Source organism: Thermobia domestica, chromosome 8, assembly GCF_964235325.1.
Source record: "Thermobia domestica chromosome 8, izTheDome1.hap1.1, whole genome shotgun sequence".
Lineage (NCBI taxonomy): Eukaryota > Metazoa > Arthropoda > Insecta > Zygentoma > Lepismatidae > Thermobia > Thermobia domestica.
The window spans coordinates 154,647,165-154,663,311 of NC_137461.1; the positions used below are offsets into that span (position 1 = coordinate 154,647,165).

The 16,147-nt window shown below is 33.7% G+C and overlaps 1 protein-coding gene across 3 annotated transcripts in view; it reads right to left on the reverse strand.

Annotated features, from left to right (window-relative positions):
- The window catches only part of LOC145693303 (retinol-binding protein pinta-like), a 128,349-nt gene that overhangs the window by 26,472 nt on the left and 85,730 nt on the right, over positions 1 to 16,147 (reverse strand). For all 3 annotated transcript variants that reach the window (XM_081769167.1, XM_081769166.1, XM_081769165.1), the window contains 2 exons: positions 3,961 to 4,210; positions 2,441 to 2,551 (listed from right to left, as the gene is read on the reverse strand). In XM_081769167.1, the coding sequence (XP_081625293.1) occupies positions 2,441 to 2,551; positions 3,961 to 4,210 (361 nt within the window). The remainder of the gene's footprint in view (positions 1 to 2,440; positions 2,552 to 3,960; positions 4,211 to 16,147) is intronic.

The window sequence follows — 16,147 nt, forward strand, 5'->3', positions numbered from 1 at the left end:
GTCGGTTGCATAATCTTCTAGGTGCCAAAGTTAAATATTCATGCTCATTATTATTATATACGCAAAATGTATCTGACTCTCCAACACGCTAATTCCCATCGTTCACAGTCCTGCTAATAGTTATCGCCAATGGTGTTGGTTACCTTGTACTTAATGTTATGAGTTCTAAAGTAAAGCAATTTTAACCAAACTATACGTTCAAAGTGCTATCTCTTATTTAAAGCAATTGTTTCCATCTGCATATAAAACTAATCTGCGCTGTCAAATAATTGTCCGTCTCTTGTATTGCCTTAAGAGTCGTTACCTACACTGTTTAAATAATGTCAAAATCGTCCTTAATGTACATCATATATCTTCTTTACTAGTATGTATGAAGTTATATAAACACATAATTTTGTATAAAGAGTTTCAAAAGTATAATTCTCCAATAACTGCTACAGTTTCTTTCCTCGTTCATAAACATTAAATAGCGCTGATCATAAAAAAGTCACTTCTAAAACAAAATGCTTTCCCTCAATCAAAGTGTATTTTCTAGTTTAAACATTGTCTGTGAAGTTCTCCCGTTTCCACCTACATTCTCGTTCCACCAACTTATACATGCGTACTTTTATCCATCCAAATATAATACATAGAAAAAGCTATGGTGGGTACGCAATACAGTGTTCACCTCTGGTGCATGGGGTCCTTAATTCAATCCCAGCTTGTTTCAAGTTAGCTTTTTGGTGCACAAACACTATGTGCGTGGGTTTTTGTCGTGGTTCTCCTGCTTCTTCCCACTTTCTTCATTCCACCATATTCATTAATTTCTCATCATCACCGTCTCCTTTAGTCTAGCCAGTATATTCGTTGAATGTAACACTTATAATAACTTTTATGTCGATATTTCAGTATTCAATATTCATATCACACATTATCCAATATTTTCGATATTTCATACAACTAAGATCCAACGGTGTCAATAAATCCATATTTTAAAACCAATCTATAACTCCTTTTCACTAAAAAAAAAACTCCGCAACAAACAATTCAGGAAAATAAGGTTTGTTCTCCAGTGTTTCTATTAAAATTTTTTATTTCCTTCACCACCTAAAAACAATAAAAGAATTAAAAATTAATTATTTGCTGTATTACGATTTCCAATTACAAAATATAAGTATAAAGTTTCCCTTTTAACTTCACTACTACATTTCAAACAATCTCGGGTCTCTTTTTATTGCCTTAGCTTTCAACATGAAAAACCCTTAAGTTCAATCTGCGGTAACGTTAAACGTTCTGTCGCCATATAACCTCATTGTTACACTAGCGTTTATGAAACAAAACACAACAGTTTACAACAATAATAATAATAATTCTTACCATATACTTTCTAAATACCAGTTATACGTCTTACACAATTCATAGCTACATATAAGTAACAACATCTGCTAAGCAAAATGTTTGTCGTACGGCTTTTCACGTGGAAAAGCTCTGGTTCGATTCCCGAGGCGCATTCTGCTAACTTTCTATACAATATAATTTATATATACCTGTTATGTCATACACAATTCATAGTTATGTATAAGTAACAAGTTCGCACTGCAAGCAAAATATTTAGCGTACGGTTCTCCAAGTGGGAGAATACTAATTCGAGTCCCAGTGCAATCATTAATGTTAATTCCCTACATATTACATTATACTATATCTTAGTCAAGTTATAATTCCATAAAAGTACACCGAGTCATATCATTTTTCAATGCCGGAAAATCCGCAATCAATTCCCGATTAAAACCAAAGAGTTCCGTCCCCCTTATACTCCAGACAATTACAATATGTCCCTTTTCCATATAAAAATAAACAAGTATAATACAAGAAATCTTTCCAGAAGTTTCGAGAGTGTTCTTTCCTCTATTCCAACAATAATAAGCTTAGAAAAAAGATCTGGAAGTTTCCACTGCTTTCTTTCACTCATACCAACGACCAGCAGCAGCTGCCGCGTTACATGTGCTGCATATTAATGAATTACCTTGTTCTACGTGTGTGATCTGCATATTTTATTTCCGAAAAGGTTTTTTCTGTATTCTGCTTATCCAATTAACATTTCTTTTAACCGGAAACCAATTTATTATGTGTCATGTTCTTTATACAACCTCCGGCCGCACCTGCATACATTATGTGTCATTAGTATGCGGAAAAAAAAGGGTGTATCCATTTTTTTAAAACGTGCATTAGGAACTGCTAAAATGTCAGAAATATCGACACTCATGAATATTTGTGAATGTCGAAAAGATGCCCCTATCCTACTTGCCTTAACTTGTATAGACTATTGCAAGAACTATTTATTTTATACATTAGCATTTGGCGATCTATATACAATGAGAACAACAATTTGTTGAAGTTATTTAAATATAGTCAATGAGGACTATGTTCGCTATAAACGTAAGAAATGCCAAAGGTAACTTACCCTTTCACCAATCTTTTGTGGCAGCAATTTTCGAAATATGTTGAGAAATGTCAGTAATACTGGATTTGTGTTAATGATAAATACTCCCCTGTATCTATCTGGGTAAGCTTTCTGGAAAACGAAAGCAAATACTATAGATTGCAAAAAAATACTACTTTACAGAAACAAAACTACTTCTCACACACATTGACACATATAATCTAAATTCAAACTTTGGCTAAGCTCGAACTTTAATATTATGTAGATATTTTATACAGATTAGTCGAAAAGTGAAAATTATATTAAATATTTGCCGTGATTTTTTCATAGAAAGATAGTCCGGAATTTGTTCTGCATCGCCTATGTTCAGTATTTCCTACAGAGCTGACAACAATTAAGTTTTCTCTCATTCATGTATTGTTTCAGCTTTTCTTGACAAATGCCATAATCTATAGCAGCAAAACTATGTCGCTATTTTCTGCAGTGTGCCGGCGCACAACGCCATTAAGGGAAGCGAGCGTGCTGACACAGCAGTTAAAAACGTCACATTGGGTGAGATTGCACTGAAGCATTGTCTTTCATACTCGGACGACTATAATTACTTTGTTGGAGGACTATACTCTCACTGGTAATTGGATTGGAATCAGGCCAACGAAAATAAAATTCCAGGCAGTAAAACTTATTTTGTAGAATTGGCATACATCATACTACTCTCCGAGATTTTTACACGCTCGCGTATCAGTTACACTCATCTCACTCATTTGTATTTCATGTGTCGCTAACCGGTTACATTGGTAAGGATGTACCGTTCCATTAAATATTTGGCCCATTCCTCTAGAATGTCCAGAATACTCAGACCTCAGACAAGGTTTCGGCATTATATTTTTTTGTGGATAATGCTGTCTTCAGTGATGTTATTCTCACTTTTATTCGTAAGATCAGAATGGTTAACGTCTTCTGATGAATTTCCTATTAAGGTTTTTCCTGTTATGAGTTTCTTTTATTGTATTTCTTTCTAATCGTTTCTTTGGGATATATTTTATATTATGTTATATCAGTGGCGTATTTACGATTTTGTTTCGGGAGGGGCTTTGCTAACTTTCGGGGGGGAAGCTTTGCCTGGAAATGTGAAAATTCTGCAAGATACTTTACTTTCATTTACTTTACTATACTAAGTAAGATTTCGGGGGGGCTTAAGCCCGGAAGCTACCCCCCTAAATACGCCACTGTGTTATATACTCCTTTATCATTTTTGTGATTTCTGTTTTAATTTTTAATGTTTTTTGTTTGTTTTCTTGCGTTTGATTGCATTTTTTCGAATTCTTAGTGTGAGATTTTAATGTAGAATTTGTGTCGGCCATTGGTCTTATCGCGACGGGAAAAATATCCTCGTAGTTGATATCCTCAATAAACTTTAACCAATAAATCAATTAAAGTAAAACTTCAAATCAACCAATAATAATAATAATAATAATAATAATAATAATAATAATAATAATAATAATAATAATAATAATAATAATAATAATAATAATACTCACCAAGAAACACGTAATAAATTTAGTCATCAGCGAAATAGAAAATTTTAGGCTATGTGATATCGTGAATCCATCTAAGTCGAACACACTTATATATCCTGTGCATGGAATGTTCAAATTGTGCAAACAATCTACAGTCAATGCTGCTAGCTTAATGTAAGAAATAGGATCAAATTCCGATGCACTAACTGGAAATTGAATTATTGTTACCATACATCCTTCAGGGGACAGTTTCTTCAGAGGAACAATAAAACTGAAAGGAACAATTAAATGTCAAAATATATTTTTAATAATGAAATTAAAATTAGAAACATGCATATGGTATATTAATAATATTTATGGTCATCCTTCGAAACGAACTAATAATAATAATACTAAAATATGAATTAAAGAAAGAATTCAGAGTCAATCACCTATATTACAATTTTACCCATTTAAAAAATGCATTTCGAGGAGAGGACGCAAATTCTGGTAGTCACTATAATCTTGAAGACGACGTTGAGAAGATTCCATAAGGAAATTAACAAAAAAACATAAATACAAGAAGAAAAAGTTCTATTAAACTAAGTAAACTTAAAACCACTGACGCACAGGATTTCGAACAAAGGAAGTTATCTATGTATGTGATTTCCTCATGTCCACTCGCACTTTAGGTCAGTTGTAAAGGTAGGTCTTTCTTTTTCCTAATTTTTACATTACGTAATATTTGATAGTACATTACTGTATTTTTCAAAGTAAGAACTATTTTGTGCATTCATATATAACTCATATATTAAAAAAATTGGTTGTGTGCTTTTAAATAAACCGATTTGTACAATCGTAGACGGAGTCGATTTAAACTCATAAAAATATAAAATTGTGAGTATAAGAAACTGAAGTAGCAAAAAACGAAAAGTAGTAAAAGAAAAATATAAAAAGAATAATTCAAAGAGCAGAATATACGATGTCATTAGCACTAAAGAAACTGAAACTTGTTGGTGAAAATGATATTGTAGAAAGCGCCTTTGAAAATGAAAATGAAATGAAATTTTTTAGTTTTACGTCCCACGGTTATGCCGGTTAGGCTAAAGGAGACGGTGATGATGAGAGATGGATGAAATGGTGGAATGAAGAAAGTGGAAGGAAACGGGAGAACCCCGAGAAAACCCACGCACAAGGTGTTTGTCCACCACAAAGTTCACTTGGCGGGAGCAGGGTTTGAACCCGAGACCCCTAGGACCAGAGGTGAACGTCCTACCACTGAGCCACCGCGGCCCCAAAAGCGCCTTTGATTTGAAGTTGTATGAAATTTGGTCTTGTTAATTTTCACTATTTCTTATGAACCCTTAATCTTATGAATAGGACGAAAGTAATGTATTTATTTTCTAAAGATTCTTAGACCACATTCTGATCCAGTCGACCGTCTAGTCGACCTAGGTCCAGTCGACACTCACTGTAGTAAATTCCTCACGTTCTTAACTTACCTCAAATATCATGTGTCATAGTATTAAAAAAAAAATAGTCAAATGAAGTTTAAGTGCTACTAGAGCACTGCTAGGAAAACTTGAATTTTCTTGCCAAAACAGTAATAAAAAATACTACCTATTATTAATAATCAAAAGCAGGAACTATGCTAACTACCTACATTTAAGACCAGTTAACACGGAACGTTGACTTATGTAATTGACGTTTGGCGTAAATATATAAACTTGAGACACACTATTGCCAAATATGGTATAAAACTTGCTTTCCAGTGGATGAATATTCCAAATTATTGACGAGTTTCACTAAGAGTATAGCATGTCAGCCGAATCAGATTTACGCATCCACAAGGAAGGGAATTTAAGACGAAACACAATAATTTACTTCTAATTGAATCATGTGAAATTGCATAATGCAGTGGGAATAGTGCTGAGAAGGCGAGCAAAAAATTAAAAAAATTAACATATGTAGAATGTTTATAAACATTATATAGTTATGATGATCATATTTAAGAGAAAAGACAAGAATTTAATACCAATACAAGGTATGCAACGACCGCATTATACATGACGGAAGAGGAGAAAAATTATGGAAAATAATGATAAGTTATGGATGGATAGACAAAGAGTGTGTAAATTTTAACGAAGGATTTTAACATTTGTGAAATCAAAAATTGTAGAATGGAGAAACACAGCTTATGAGAAAAAAATGTGAGAGGAGACATATTAATTGGTTTTCCTAAACAAAATTTACTTGCAACAGGAAACTCTCAGATCTTCTAGCAGAAGGCAATATTACCACAATGGTTGAAAGGAAATATTGAATTAATTATATCATGACATAGGTTTCGAAACATTTAAAAAAAGAACAAAAGTTCTGCCTTGGGTTTCTGGAGTGGAAATTTCAGACCATGCTGGTTGTTGATGACGTTCGGTTGATGAATAAAGCCAGCAGATATGTAAAATACAAAAAGTTATACATTTAAAAATTTAAACATGGCAAATCAAAAAAATCGGTTGGAAGTTAGAAGCAAGTAAATTGAGAAGGGACACCGGAGTCAGTGGATGAGGGAAAAGTTCGAGATTTGTGCATAAGTTGCAGTAGAAGCCTTAGATGATACGTATCAGAACAGAAGTAAGAAACCATGGGTTATGAAAGCAATGCTGAAGACAAAGGGGAAAAAAGAGGATAAGGAAACACAACCGAGGAAGGAAAACTGATGTTCAGGAACCTAATAATAAATTACAAAAGCAAATTAACCAAGCTAGGAGGACTAACAACAGTAGACGTGAAGAGAGAAAGTGTGGTCGGAAGTGCAAACGAATGTATCATAAAGATAAATGAATTAGAATCTATCTGAATATAGAAAATACAAGTATGATAGAAAATAAGAATGGCAATATAATGAATGAAAAGAAGTTTCGTAGATGAAAGAATCATCGAGGCACTAAACATTGATTGAAACTCCGTGCTAACTAGATATAAAGAATGAAGAAAAAATAATGAACTCAAGAAAAATGTCGCTATACAGGGATGTGAACATTTTAGAGACTATATTGATACGGTAAGGAAATAGATGAACACAAAAAGAACATGAGCGGAGAACAGCAATGAATCTTATCACATGTCACGTATCTGATATAACACAGTACTAACATGTGAGACGGAATGTCAGATGAAAATTTGATGGAACTTTCTGGGTAGAAACGGAGAAATGGACAATATGTATCTTATTTTTTCCCTTCCATTTAAGTAACCCCAGAAAGATGTTCCCCACAAAATCATAAATGTGGAAACTACTCGTTAAAAATTTCGTTCGGCCCGGAAAACAACAGAGATCTGAATTTATGAAAATTTCTATTGAAATACGAAAATCGAATATTGAAATTTGCAAGTTTAGTGCTGAGAACAACTTGGAAAGGCAAAAGCCTTTTAAGAAAATATTATATAGAACTTGTTAACAGCACAAATGTTGCAAATTTTATTTTCCAATTTTAGAATTTCAATAAAAACTTGACAGCGTTTCCGATTTCTGGAATTGAACGATTCTGTGTAAATATTTTGAAATGATTTTTTTTATTGAAATCCTAAAATTGGAAAATAAAATTTGGAACTTTTAAGCTTCAAACAAGTTCTATATACCATAATATCGAGAAGCATTTCCATGTCAAGCTGTTCTCAGTACTAAAATTGCAAATTTAATATTCCGATTATCAATTTTCAGTATCTAGAAATTCGTGTCGTTTCAGATTATATATATCGAACAAAGTGATTATTGTACAAGAACATCACTCTATGTCTAACATTCATGCTTTCAGTGGAATATCACTACTTTTTGGAAAGCGTTTATAATGTATCTAGTACCTAAAGACGCAGAAAGATAATTTGTTCGTCTTAAATAGTGATAATGGCGAATGATACATTCCTGCTTTTCTAGACAAGTTCAAGATATTCTCATTTATAGAGACTACTTTGCAAGTGTTTATTGGTTTCCAGTGACAATAACTCAGCAACCCAATATACAATATCACTACGATCGCCATGAGTTGGTAAAGTTGATATTTTAGAAGTTTTATCTTTACTTATACCAAATCCCTACATCTGTGTGTAATTTATCATTCTTCTTTTACAGGAAATATTCTACTGTATATGTTAGAATTAGTGTTCCTGAATGACTCAGATCTAAAACTTTCCATGTTTACAAGACGGACGCCAAAATTTCATATTTGCCTTCACAAGTTAATGTCAACATATCATTTCTCCCTTTCCCCTAACTCTCACGAGAGGGAAATTTTGAGTATATTGATGTGCTCATTTCACTTGCAGCTTTGCCTTTCATTAGTTCTAAATTTTTGTTTGCATATTTACAGGAATTGCACTATTACTTTCAATGAGCCAGTAGCGAGTTGAGTTGAGTTGATTTTTGGTTTAACGTCCCGTTCAGCAGCGAGGCTATATGAGACGTGGACCTACTGATTAACGTGGAATCCGAACCACATGAGCTCCCGTCGGGAATCGAACCCGGGTCTCCCACGCCAAAGGCACGTATGCTAACCACTTAGCCACTGAGGAGCTCGTGCCAGTAGCGAGTGGTAAAATTTATGATGGATTTTATGAACATTTTACAACCCCCTATTTTATAAGATGGTTGAGATTTAACATTGAAATTTCATATAAAGCATGACCTGGTATGGTTTAGCAACTGAACCAATATTGATTGTACTATCGTCATAGGACACAAAATTATGGATGTTCGAGAAAAGTCCAAGTTTTTCGTGTAAATAGGCATATGACGTGCTCCAGCCAGAGGCCTGTTGTTGGTATACTGCCGTGCGCCTTGATTGAAATAGAGAAAGAAATATACATAACATTAAAAAGAGAATCTCTTGACCGAACAGTCTGGGATATATTGATGAGTACCAAAGCAGAGCAGGTTGTGTTATGGAGGAAGAATTTTTTTTTAAATGGGGATTTCCACTAAAATACGTATTTAATATGTAACTCCAAAAGTAATGCAAAAGATTTCAAATATTTCTTCAAACACCTTTCAATAAAATGGGCATATCAAGGAGAAAATACTATCCGAATTTTCTCGAAGAAAATAATACAATTTTATTGGTTAAGTCATAAGTATTCCTGCAGTGAGCGTCTGCTTTTGTCCAGCGTAGATGGTATGTAAAACTGCATAATTATATCTTTATACGATACTCAGAAAACGATATTTGTATACAAGAACGATTTCTGATAACTGATCCGATTACTGCAGAGCTTAAAAAAAAGAAAAAGAAAGTACGAAGAGTACTAAAGGAGGTGTATTGAGTTCCTTACTCACACCAAGTACTTCTAATAAGACGGAATGAACTAAATCGAAAGACGAAGAGGTAAGCCTGTAATGTACCATTACAGTTGAAAGTAATGGCAATTTTTTTTACGCACCCTGTACCTAGTAATTTTTTTTTCATTCAATTTCGGTTTAGTTACACAATTTATTTACTCTCTTTACTTCGAATTAAATATAATGAATCGAAAGGTTTAATTAGTAACCATATTCCCACTGAATAATATATTTTATTTATATTTTGATTAAGTGTAAATCCCATTTTCGGATATATAAGTTGAATAGTTACAAGGTTTACCATTCTGACGTCATACCGAAACATAGTTCCGTCATTGGATATAAATTTTCTTAATTTCAGACCAATGTAGAATTTAGTCAGGTACTAATCTTTCCCTCACCCCCTCTCATTAGTCCATAGTCACTTTCAGATCCGGTTATATCTGGATTTGCCAAATTTCTATTTGCTTTGTAATTTCCGCGGCTAAAGTTTTCGTTCTGATTGGAGGAATTCTCCTACCTCTGGCGTTTTCGGCGCAATGTTATCAGAATAATCGAAGACACCTTACGAGGCGCAGCTTATAATTTCGCCTACATATCTGCGGTAAAAGGACTAGGATTTTAATAGAATTCAGGTAAAAATCTGATTTAATTTCATAGTTGAACATTGAAGGCTGTGTAGGAGCCCCAAAAAAAGGGAAAAAATCTACATTTTTCGTAAAGAAACAATAAGTTAGTGAAACATCCAGTTCTGTTTACTAGGAAGCCATGTTTGCTGCCCAGCTAGAATATACAAAGTGAAATAGTGACTTTACTTTCTTTTTCTTTCAAACCATATATTCAGTTAGGGATTAGGGAAATTACGACCTGTTTAGTGCATGTTGTTCGTGTATTAGGTAGATGTGATTTTTTTTTATTTTACAGTAAGTGCATGTACGTAGTAGGTTTGATAGTTGTAATGTAAATAATCATAATGGCAGCTTGAGTTAGCTTAAAAGGGCTCCTATCCCCTTTTCCAAATTGAACCAGTTCTAGCGGGGGAATGGGTTAGTTATTGTTAGTTTTAGGGCCTTTTCCCCTCTCAGGGGAAGGGTCCCTCAATAAACCTCGTTAAGGTGCCCCCAGGGCATCAATCTTTGGCAATAATTATGTAAACAATTGGTCAGGTCAATTGGACCTAGGGTTACCTTTTCTCATTTTGCCCCCCTTTAAGTTTAATAGAGCCGACTGTATATACCGACGAGGGAGTAATGTATTTTAAATCTAATATGTTAGGTTACTTTCTTCAATATGCATGTAATTAAATGGTGCATGTTTAGTTTAGTTAGTTGTCTTTATGTATAGTACTAACAGTGGTGTATGTAGTTAGTAGTTTTGTGTGAGTGTGTGAATTTTCGGTTAGGACAGTGTATAAATATGCGTTAATTTAGTACCATTTGTCTAACTCGAAGTATACTAAACCGGAGTAAATATTAAATTTCTGATTAATGAGTACAAGTATATATTTCAGTACACGGTAAATTATGCCTCCACCACAGCGCCATAGTGTCCGGTTTCGCTAATCAATTGTTTGTTGACATTACGACATCGCATAACTTAGTGATCTAGATTGTTTGATTTTGGCCATTTATTCTCAAATTACTTCCCGTGGACATGGTTTTCGGTTCAGATGAGTATACCTTCATATAAGATAGCATGAGATCTTACTGTACTGAAAATTTCAGCTTGCTAGGTCCAGTAGTAATTGAAATATCTACTGAAATAAAGAATACCTATTTTCTTAATAGAAGTAAAGCCCATATGCTGTTACTGTTTGTTTCAAAATGTAGTATTAAATTCTCTTTTCCCGTGGCTGTAGAAAAATTCTATTGTTGCTTTAGTTTTATCAGCAAATCGGAAATAGATTAATCGTTGACAAATTAACTTTCAGTGAATACACGTATGATTTTTTTTTAAACCTGCGAAGTAAATACAATTTGGGTGCTTCGAAACAAAGAGTACGTGGTTCGATGAATGTTATCGTGTAGTGGTTTGAGCGTGATAGATTGTGATAATTATATATTTATTAGTGTGTAATATAAATATGTGTATGGCCTGCGTGTAAAATGTATGAAATAGGGTGTCTATAAAATATTACTTCGCGCGAAAATTAGTAGATAATGAATGAATGTAATGATATATTAATAATATGATATAAAATATGAATGAGATGATGACCCCTATATTTAAATGGATAGGCCTAGTGTATGTTATATAGTGAAAATATGAATACGTTTACTTAAAAAAAAAATCTCTCGCGTTTTGACTTCTACACCAGTACATTCATCCAACCGAGTTTGCTACTTGGATAGTGAATTGTAGTTGGGAATTGTGTGTTACTTCGCATTTATGTACCTCATAATAACAGCCCCGGATCTTAAGCCTTTCAATAGATAGGGTAGCATCATGTGGGAATTACTTCTAAAGGTTGACAGAAATGATAATTAAAGAAAACCAACTGCTATTTCCTGTGATCATCGAAAAGTACAGGTTTCGGTCATTTGTACCTTTAACATTCATTGCCTCTCCGAGATTTTTTTTTCCGTTGCTTACCTTGTTTATTTATTGTGCAGTGTTCATATAACTCAGTTCGGACTATCCGATTAAATCAACTGCTACTAAATTAATATTTATGTCATTAGCGTACCCGGACGTCGACCCCTAGTCCCCTTAAGTATTTTCATGTCTTTTCTTAGTTTAATTAGATGAGGGAAATTAACGACGTCCCAGACTGTGGCATGTCTGCGCGGGGTAGCCATCGGTGAAGTTTGGCAATAGAAATCACCGATCCAAAATTCAGTTTATTTAATTTTTTTTTATTTTCGGCAAATCATTAGTTAGGGATATCTTAGCTAATACTTTTACTCTAGTTTCATTACTGTCCTAGAACCTTCTTAGTTTTTTCTAAGGGGTCGAATATTTTTTTTTTACTTAGAGATTTCAAAATTTGGGACGCAGTTACCTGGTCCCTTTTCCCCCTCTCCTTTTATCCTGCTGGTTTGGGCCGGATACGGGGATCGGATTTCAATCTTACAACCAAACTATTGTGAGATTGGGATCTGATGGACACAGAACTTGCATCCTTGGCAGCAGGGCGCTCCTTGAGTCTACGTATTTGAGTAGACCACCCTTTTGGCATGTTAAGAATATTTTGGCTATGGATTTTGTTGAGAGCGAAATTCGACTTTTATCTTTGTAGCGTTAGTTATTTCCCACTTAAGTCTTTGGCGCCCCTATTCTTCGTCTTCCTTCTTCTCTATCTCTCTCTCTGTCTTCATTACTTCGAGATTTTTTTTTTAATTTCAACCCCCCCTCGGTTTCTGAAACTCATGAAAACGTACAATATTCATATCACTTATTTCAATCGTATGTACTAACTGAGACATCGAGGGATGCAATTCGTGGAGGTATTGCAGCACAACTCAGGACCATTTTCGCGGTATTCAATCCACCACGGGAGAAACTGACGAGAAGGTACACTGGGCTTTCAGATTCCTGGAAACATCTGTTATTCATTGATCGTACAAATTATACCCATTGACGACTGATTTCTGGTTTTATTTCTATTGATTGGTCATATAGTGTGTATGTATTAGTAGTTTGGGCCCACTAGTTTCGAATAACATTGATTTTTTTTTCTGTATATACATCTTTATATATGTACTTACATAGTTTGAAAAGTTACGTGCCTGCTCTATTTGTTGTATTTCCACCTCTTATGTCAGCTTATTAAATAACACCAACTATTTTTTTATACGCGGATCTTTAGTAAATTGAGAATGATTATTGATTATCGGGTTTATATATATAAAGTACAATGTTGCAACCTTATGATGGAAAAAAGTGAATTTTTATAGTCAGGGTTTTTGTTTATTTTGAGCCAATAAAATATGAATACTTATCGAATATAAAAAGGTTATGTAGATATTAAATGTCGACGAAATACTATGATGGATATTAAAATGAAATTTATTATATTGACTAATATGAATATATATATATATGCGAGTATGTATGTAAAGGGCTCGGTATTTACCCTGGTTGTTTTAGGTTGCCATAGATTTTTGACACCCGACATTTACCAACTATTTGTGATATATAGTATTACCGCGTAAATTGTAATAAATGACATTTTGTTGAGTTGTTATTGATGTTTGTGACTATTAAAGTTAAATATCATGTTAAATACTGCATGTAAATAAAACAAGTAGCAGGACGTAAGAAAAGTAAAAATAACCCTAATCCTTATCCAAATTTATTTGCGAGATCATAGTGAAATCAGTAAGCTACGAAACAGTGTGCCCCTCCAACGAATCCTTCTATCAGTAAACTATGAAACGAATCCTTCTATCAGTAAACTATGAAACAAATCCTTCCCCTACGATCGGAAACCTAACTATTCAGTGACTAGAATCTTTTGACTACAAGATCTATACTATAAAAAAAAAATTACTGATCTTAAATTCAATGAAGTGAAATTTGGTCAATAATTTAGTAGTGTGAATACAGGAATATGGAAATATGTTCCCAATGTCTGTGACTGAATTCGATAATTTTTCTTTAATCTTGATAAACTTTGAAATTTTATATCAAGTGCGTCAAGTGACGAAATGAGAAATATAAATCTATATGTGATATGAAGCAACTATTTGTCTATAGTTAAAACCAAAACGACTAAATACTCTCATGGACACCAATCACAGTGCGTAAAGAGAGTTGAAAAAGGAGTTATTATCGACGTGAGAACAAAGACTCATAAAATTGTCGAAATGTCTCCTCTTGGGACAGAGACTCAATAAAATGTTACTAAAGTTTTTTTTTTAAGAATGATTAACCAATTATATTTTTTTCTTTCTTTTGCCCGCAATGATATGTATTCATTGCACTGAATCTTAAATATATTGACCTTTGAATTTTTTTTTCTTTATTTTTGTCTTTCGTCTTTTGTCGAATTTGTTTTTATGTAATCCAACTTTTAATATATCTAGAAAGAGAAATGTGTTATTTGATCTTGTTGAAAGTAGCGGATTTCTGTGCATGCTTATGAAACATTCTTTTCATGTATTAAATTTTTTCCTGTTATGTCAAACTAAGTTTTCTTTTATTGAAATGTAATAAATGTCTATAGAAACGTAGTTAGGTTAGTTTAATTCAACTAAATACAACCTGAAGTATACATTGTCCTGTATGAATGTGAGTGTGAGCGGAATGTAGGCTTAGTATTAAGTGCACAAATTATTTTGACATATATGTGTGACTTATTATAATTAATGGTAGCTAGCAATTAAAGTCATTGAATGTTAATACTAACTTAATTTAAGTTGGCTCTATGAAGGAAGTAAAAAGGACTGAAGTAGCCTGAACAAATGATCATCATGGGAGAACTGTGAAAGTCAAAATCTTCGACAAATATGTGATACTCTGATTTTTTTTTTCCTCTGTGGTCGATTCTAACATGCCATCAACTTCGTCGTTCATTTTTCAAATATTGGATATTAGTCTAGAACTTCTGGAAATATTGAGTAAACGGTAAAATTAAACTTTCTCATCTATCTCAGAGCTAGATTGGGATAATTCGGTAGTTGGGGTTAAATGGATCTAGGTCGGGGATGTATGGGTTAACATGTGTCTACCTTTGATCACCTTAATACCAAACATTCACCCAATAGCTATTGGAAATGATCCCAATTCGATAATTATTCACTTTCCCTTTACCATATTTCTCAAAATATCCAGTAACAGTTTCCTCTTTATCACCTTCTTACTTTACCTCTTTCCTCTTCTATCTTCCTTTTCCTTTCTTCATCTTCTTCTTCTAATTTTTAAATTAAACTGAAAAGGGGGTCGTGACTGGGAATTCTATATGTAATAAACACGGTCATGTATTTATTTATTTTATTTTATTTTCTTTAGAAGTCCGAAAAAAAGTTTTCTCGTTTCGATCGAACCTAGTATGTTCGAAATTAAGAAATGGATATTATAGTCCAATATAATTAGACATAAGCTGATAGCTTCATGAATATCCCCACCAGGGGTGAAGGGTTCCCACTCACGACTTATTCCGTGCATCACATTTGTTGCAGATTCTTTTTTTTCCCTCAATCAGTTTTAGATTGACGAGCCGTGACGGGATTCGTTGTTATGGAAACGGTGGTTTCTATGGCAACGGCCCCCTTTTTTCAGTTTTAGAGTGGCGACACGTGACAAGACTGTTGCCATGGTAACGCATGTTTGCTGTGGTAACGGATCTGAAAATGCTTGTTGAATAATACCAGTTATCATGCCAATCAGTTTTAGATTGGTGAACCGCGACAAGAATGGTTGTCATGGCAACGTTTGTTCCCATGGCAACGGATCTCAGTTTAAATGGCGACCGATAGATCTGAATTTTTTTAAGAATGTCAAAGAGTGAGGTTGAAGGCATGTTGAATTGATTACAACATTGAAATTAATAAGAGAAATTTTATAGTCAAGTGAAACAAGTAGAGTCGTTGGCTACTTTGTCATTTTTGTTTCCTTTTCTAAGGGGGAAAAAGAGAAGGAGTGTCAAAATTTTTTCTAAATTAGAAGTAAACGCTAGAAGGGTTTCAAGGAAGGAAAGAGAATGGGAGTCCTTTAATTTATGAATAATACTTGTCTTGAGATAGCGAATAAGTATTTTATAGTATATGTGTATTTTTGATATATATCTTGTCTTTTGTAAAGTGTATAGTGTGTCAAAGTTATGGCAACATTAAAAAAGGTTGTTTCGTCACAGGACGAATGTGAAGTCACGTGCACTCAATGCACGTTAGATGAAAAAGAGAAAAGATCTCGCGCCCCGCGGAGATTAATAAGATGCACCGGTTGTGGACT